The sequence below is a fragment of the Sus scrofa genome, chromosome 5, assembly GCF_000003025.6.
Source record: "Sus scrofa isolate TJ Tabasco breed Duroc chromosome 5, Sscrofa11.1, whole genome shotgun sequence".
Classification (NCBI taxonomy): domain Eukaryota; kingdom Metazoa; phylum Chordata; class Mammalia; order Artiodactyla; family Suidae; genus Sus; species Sus scrofa.
The window spans coordinates 439,057-445,343 of record NC_010447.5 but is presented as its reverse complement, the minus strand read 5'-3'; the positions used below and the strand labels follow the sequence as shown (position 1 = coordinate 445,343).

Genomic DNA, 6,287 nt, shown 5'->3' with positions numbered 1-6,287 from the left:
TCAGGCTTTCGCAGAACGGATGTTTACTGATTCGGCGGCGCGGAGAAGCGAGGGGCGAGCGGTCTGCGCAGAGGCGGGTCGCGGGAAGGGGGGTTCCAGGCCGCTGCAGGGGTCACAGAGCCCCGGAGCCAGGGTCCTGGCAGCCTTGGAGCCTAGACCTCCGGACAGGGGCCTCAGACAGAGGCGTGCTGGTGAATGGTCACCTGCAGGCTCTTGGGGGACTGCTTCGTAGTGCCTTTTTCGGGGTGTAAATAGTCCCACCCTGGCCGATTTCAAGCCACCAGGTCAGGGCACTCAAGGAGGAGCTGGGAAGAGGTGCGCAAGCAGCCTGACACAGCTGTGAGCTGGTTCAGGGCAGCACCTCATTCCCGGAACAGGAGCCCCTCTCCCCACAGCTCTAAGGCTGCTATCGCCCAAGGCCCCAACATTCAGGCTGAGCCTGGCCTCCCAGTCTCACCGGCCACTCGCAGCATCTTCCACTGTGGCTCCAGCTGCCCCCTCAAGTGCATCAGGGCTTGCATGGTCTCTAGGGAGGCCATGCAGAAGGGGCCCAGGCTGGGGGGTGCCTCTCCATGCAGCACCCTGGCCAGGACCACCGCAAGCTGGGGTGTGGACTCCTGGGCCAGGAGCAGAGGTAGAAGCAATGAGTCACTGGTTTCTCCCCACCTCCTACCCGACAGCAGGTCCACCCTGCCCAACTCACCTCATCCACAAGGGCCAAGACTCGGCCCCCTGCTGGGCCCCGAAGCAGTGCAGCCAGGAGTGCAGCTTGGGGGTCCTGCAGGCCATGAGCAGGCCCCAGTACCACCAGCACCAGGTCAGGCTGGAAGCTGTAGGCCAGGGGCAGCACCAGGGCCAGGACACAGCTCAGGAACCCACCGGTTGTCTACGGGAGTGACAACATAGCCCAACCCCTCATCCAGGGGACACCCCTCCTGCCACTCAGGCCACCCCACCTCCCAATCTCTGGTGGGCAGACATACCCACAGTCCCTCCAGGAAAGGTAGGTGAAAGCCAGGGGCCTGGCCCTCATGGTGATGCCAGTGAGCAGCAGCTGCCCTGCCCTGGGACACCACCACTCACCCTTGGCAGTGGCACAGAGACGTGGAACATGGACAGGGCAGCTGCCTCTTTGCCCCCGACGTTCAGCCATAGAGTCCCCCTTCCAGGGGAAAGCGAGCACATGGACATGAGTGCCTGTGTGCGAGGTGCCGCCCACCCTCCAGAGCCCAGACAGAAGAGGAAGAGCTCATGGGCAGAGATGCCAAGACTGCAGACCCTTTATGCCCGAGACCCTCCCGGCATTGCTCCCAGGGGCCCTTCTGCCAAACTCCAGCTGCGGAAAGCCTCACCCACCCCTCACACCTGGGGATCCAGGCTCACGTGCCCACCCATCCACTTGCGGAACTAAACACATGGGCCACCCGAGAGCCATACCCGTCATCGGTGAGATGGGGGGGCCGATCCAGCTGTCCCACAGCCACACAAAGCAGCCTGGAGGAAGAGTTGGTCCCTGGATAGACAGCACTCACTCCACCTGGAACCCATTCCCAGAGCCCCCGCCCCCGCGACATAGCCAGCCAGGGCAGGGGGTGCCCACGGACCCTGCCCTCGGAGCCTCAGACCAGCCAGGTGGGGCTTACCTCTGGGCTCCGTGGGAGAGGCCACACCGAATGGCCACGTCCAGGGTGGCAGCTACAGCAGGGCCTGGGGTGGCTGCAATGCCGCTGCTCACCTGCAAGGTAACAGCGGTGGAGAGTAACTCCCAAAGCAGGTAAACAGACCAGACCCATCCATCCCTTCTTTTTGTTCTTGTCTACATGGCTGTCACCTGTACACTCTGAGGTCACATGGCTCCACTTCTGAAACTAAGATGCTTCAAAGTACAAAGCATCCCCTTCACCTCTGTGCTGAAGAGCGTTTAGTTGAGGGAGCTGAGGCGAGTGTTCCTGCACCCTGTCCCTGGGGGCTGTTCTGGGGACGGTCCTGGGCGCAGTCCACATGGTTCTGTACCACCCAGCCCTCCCCAGACAGGCCTCCCCTGACTCCGCTGCGACCCCCAGCCCCCCACTTGCCTCACCTGCCCATCCAGGATCCTGTCCAAGAGGTGCAGGACCCTCCCAAGTGCAGAGAGGGCCTTATCCTGGGCCAGGGCCTCGTGTGGCCTATGGGGACCAGCCCGAGGGACACAAGGACACAGAATGACACAGACCGTAGATGAGTCACAGGCACCTGTGCAGACGTGGCCCAGCCCTTCTCCTCAGGCCACCCTGCCTACCTGGCCCAGGCCTGCGTCTCCTCCTGTGGGGCTGACCCCTCCTGACAGAGGACGTCATGGGGCAGGACCAGGTCACCGTCCAGTGGCGCAGGCAAGGCAAGAGCAGTGCGGACAGGGGGTGTGGGACGGAGGCGTAGCTGGTCCAGGAGGGAGCTGAGTGCAGCCACGGCCTGGGCTGCTGCTGTCTTGAACTCAGGCCCCGCAGGCATTGGAGGGGAGGGCCCCTGCCCCGGGGAGCGAGTGCTGGAACTCAGTACAGGGGCCACACCTAGGGGGTGGTTCAGAGTCACCGCCACGGCACAGGAGGCTGAGATGCAAGTCCGCAGCCCGACCCAGGCCTCACCGACCTTGCTGCCGGAGGCTCATCCAGTGAGGGGCCTGCGCTGCCCGGACACTCTGGATGGACTGCAGGGCGCTGCGAGGAAGAGCAGGATCAGGGAGCCTGGCCTCCCAACCCTGGCCCTTCCCACCTTCCCACCCCTCGCACCTGCCATGCGGCACCATGGGCCCTGAGAGCGGCGGGGCGGGGTCGCCGAGCAGCGCTTGTACCATCATGCACACGGACTGGGAGAGGGACTCCAGGTGGTAGCCACCCTGGGAGCACGGGAGGCAGAGATACCACAGGACAGGGGTGTCACTGGCCCGGGCAGGATGCCCTGCCCCACGTGGCCGGACCCCTCCCGCTGCCCCTCAGCCTCTGGCCCAGCGTCCTCCCTGCCCGCCGCGATCACCTCCAGCACAGCGCAGACCCGGCCACCAGCCAGCACCTGCAGCAGCTGCGTGAGGTGGGCGAAGCACTCGGGCGTGGCCTGCATCTGCCCCTGGAACCAGAACCAAGTATGCCGAGGGCCTGTCCCCAGAACCCCAGAAGCCCTCCCCGGCCAGGCCAGGGCCTCACCTCAGAATCCCCGATTGCGGAGTCAAACCCTGCGGAGACCAGGACCAGCTCGGCGTTGAACTGCAGGCAGGGCCAAGTGAGGAGAGGCAGACAAAGGCTGGAGCAGAGGGAGGTGAGGCCCCTCTGGAGGGACCCTCCTCACCCCAAGGGTTCTGACCCGCTCTGGTAGAGTGAGGGGGTCTCCGGGCCCCGAATCCCCTCCCGCCCTCCTGCCATCAGGACTGCCCCCCCAACCCCCGCGCCCAGTCACCTCAAAGGCCAAGGGCAGCAGCACCTGCAGGAAGGCGGCCATGTAATCTGCGTTTCCCATCCCGACCTGCAGCCACAGGGTGTCATTGTTGGCCCTGCCAGGGAGGGCTGCGGAGTCTGCCCCTGCCCTCGGGGCCCAGGCTCTAGGGGCCATCCTGGCACCATGCCCTGGGCTCCACCGGAGGGGGTGATGCGGGCAGGGTGAGGGCTCTGGGTGGGGGGCCTGGGACGAGGGGCCAGCACCTGGTTCCAGGGCAGGTTGACCGTGAAGCCAAGGCCCCGCCCGCGGCCGACGGTGTCTGCATCAGACTCTCGCAGGTAGGGCCAGAAGCGCCCGTGCTCATAGCGGTGCCAGGAGAAGTAAAGGACGCTGCCACAGCCGGCAGGGGTCAGAGGTCAGAGGTCAGGCCCTGCAGCCGCAGGGCACCTCGCAGAACCCTGACCCCCAAGCACAAGGCTCTGTCTCCCCCCTCGTGCTTTCCCAGGCCAGACAGACCGTGTGTCCTGAAAAGTGAGGTCACAGGGAAGGGTCTTGAGCCCATGCCCAGCTTACCTGGGGTCATCCTCAAAGATATACTGGGTGCCCTGACCATGGTGGATGTCCCAGTCAACGATGAGGATCCTGGGGACAGCCAGCTCTGGGTCACTGAGGGGGAGGGTCTCCCACCCCCAGGCCAGGAGCCAGGCCCAGGATGGGAAGGGGCTGGGTAGGGTTTCTCAGAGGCCCTCGCTACCCCCTTCCCGTCTGGCCTGGGCCTCGGCCTGCAGCCCAGCTGGCACCAACCTGTGCAGTCCATGTTTCTGCTGGGCATGCTTGGCTGCTATGGCCACACTATTGAACACGCAGAATCCATTGGCGGCGGCCCTCTGGCTGTGGTGCCCAGGCGGCCTGGGGGTGAGAGCACCATGCAGGGCATGTTGGGGTCGTTCCGAGCCCACGCAGGGCCACCCGCCCACAGGTCAGGGCGGCCAGGGCAGGGGGCAGTGCTCACCTCACCAGGGCGAGACCGTTGCGCACAACTCCCGCCATCACTGCATCCACCAGCTGCAGAGCAGCCCCTGCGGCCAACCGGGCACAGTGGAAGGTACTCTGCGGGGGGCAGGGATGCAGATAAGCTCCCTGCCCACTACCCTTCACAGGCGCAACCCAGGCCCGAGCCAGGCTGCAAGGCACCAAGCACTGGGCAGAATGGACCAGGCCAGTGCCGGAGGCAGCAGTGGCAGCCAGTAGGATGCTGGCACCCGCCCAAGTCCCCAGAGGAGTGGGTGGGCGGGGGTGTCCCCAGGGCACGCACCGGATGGAAGTAGACGGCGTCGAACTGTCTGGATAGGGCCTGGAGCTCCTCAGTGCTCAAGGCCTGGGTTCCCCGCAACAGGGCCACGTACTCGGGGCTGCAGAGAGGCAGGCGGCAAGGCAGGGTCACCAGGAGGAGCAGGTATCGGACGGAGGAAGGGCGCCTGGACCCCAATGGGACTGCCCACCTCATTTCTCCCTCACCCACCCATCCCGTGGTGAAAGTGAGGTGTGTGGAGGAGGCACTGGCCGGCTGGGGCAGGCCCAGGTCCTCGCAGGAATGCTCGGGGCAGGCGGTCCCCCGCGGACCTGACCTGTGCACCAGGCCCAGCTCCGCCTCCGAGGCCTCTCGGGCTACCAGCCGCAGGCACCTCTGCTCCAGGCCGCGCTGCCGCAGGCGCTCCAGAGCTGTGGTCAGACGCTCAGGACGCTCGATCTCGCACTCGGGGCTGAATGGACAGGGAGCTCAGAGCCCGGAGCCCTCCGCGACCCCCCCTCGGCCAGGTCCCACTTACTCGTCCCACAGCAGCCGCGCAGCCGTCATGTCCTCGTGGTACACCAGTGCGGTCCCCATGGCCCGGCCGCGTTCACTCTGGGGCCGTCCTCTGCGGGCTGGGCAGGACGCTACCGCTCACAGGCAGGTGAGGGCACTGCCCGTCCCACTCTGCAGCCCAACGCCTGGGGCCGGGGCCGCGGGCACAGACGGGAAGGAGGCCGCAGGCCCCAGCGGGGAAGGGTTGACAAGGTGTCTCTGGGACTCGGCTTCCGGCTTCCTCGTCCTGGGACCTGGAACCGCCCCGCCTCCGGCTGCCGCAAGCCCCGCCCCCGCGCGGCGCGGACCGCCGGGCCGGCGCCGGGGCCCTGCCCGCCAGCCGCGGCTCCACCTCCTGCTCCGGCCGCGGGCGGCGCCCCGCGGGCCGTGGTGCTCCTGCAGAGGTGGGAGCGGAAGGGCGCGAGGACCGAGAGCCAGCAGGCCCAGGCTCCTGCGGACTGTCGCGGCGGCCCCACCTGCACGCTGTGCCCACGCGGCAGCCCCGCGCGGGTCCTTGCCCCTCCGCCCCAAGCCTCTCCCAGGCCCACTCTGACCGCGCAGACCGCTGGTCGGACACGTCAGTAGCCCATCGCGCCCAGAGCCGCCCTAGAGCCCCCGGCCGGGGCTCAGGGAAGAGCTGGGCGGGCAGGCCACGAGGAGGAGGACCCTTGCCCGGGGCTTAGCGAAGCGCGGGCTGCAGCGCAGCGCTGCCCCCCGAGGATCCAGAGAGGAGGAGCGTGTCCGATGTAAGCTCCGGGAAGACCCCTGGCCAGAAAGTGGACGAGTCGGAGGGTCAGGGCTGTGCAGAGAAGCTGGACGGGAGCGGCACGGCGCGGGGGAAGGCGGCGCGGAGGCCGACAGAGGGAGGGTTTGGGCTAGGGCTGCAGCAGTGAGTGAACGAACGAGGCCGCAATGGAGGAGGCGCGGGCACAGCCCAGAGCAACATCTTTAGACAGAAGGAAACGGGTCGCCCAGGACCTGAAAGGGCTCCGGGGGCGGGGTCCTGGCCTTGGAGGCGGAGCCCCGAGGGCGGGTC

General features: G+C 67.0%; 1 protein-coding gene across 10 annotated transcripts; it reads right to left on the bottom strand.

Moving 5' to 3' along the window:
- HDAC10 (histone deacetylase 10) lies at positions 7–6,202 on the bottom strand. Of its 10 annotated transcripts, XM_003126776.4 has the most exons (20): positions 5,235–6,200; positions 5,034–5,168; positions 4,721–4,817; positions 4,418–4,515; positions 4,210–4,314; positions 3,979–4,047; positions 3,669–3,795; positions 3,427–3,492; positions 3,177–3,236; positions 3,010–3,099; positions 2,766–2,872; positions 2,626–2,693; positions 2,279–2,546; positions 2,081–2,165; positions 1,644–1,735; positions 1,438–1,494; positions 1,084–1,162; positions 704–886; positions 458–617; positions 7–305 (listed from the first exon to the last, which is right to left on the bottom strand). In XM_003126776.4, the coding sequence occupies exons 1-20, from the start codon at positions 5,291–5,293 to the stop codon at positions 295–297; spliced, it is 2,016 nt and encodes a 671-aa protein (XP_003126824.1). In that variant the 5' UTR covers positions 5,294–6,200; the 3' UTR covers positions 7–294. The 10 variants fall into 10 exon arrangements, 9 of the variants coding, with proteins under 9 accessions (XP_003126824.1, XP_020946994.1, XP_020946998.1 ...); XR_002343837.1 differs by having other exon boundaries at positions 7–617; positions 984–1,162; positions 5,235–6,201; XM_021091335.1 differs by lacking the exon at positions 3,979–4,047 and adding an exon at positions 3,922–3,929 and having other exon boundaries at positions 7–617; positions 3,177–3,273; positions 5,235–6,202.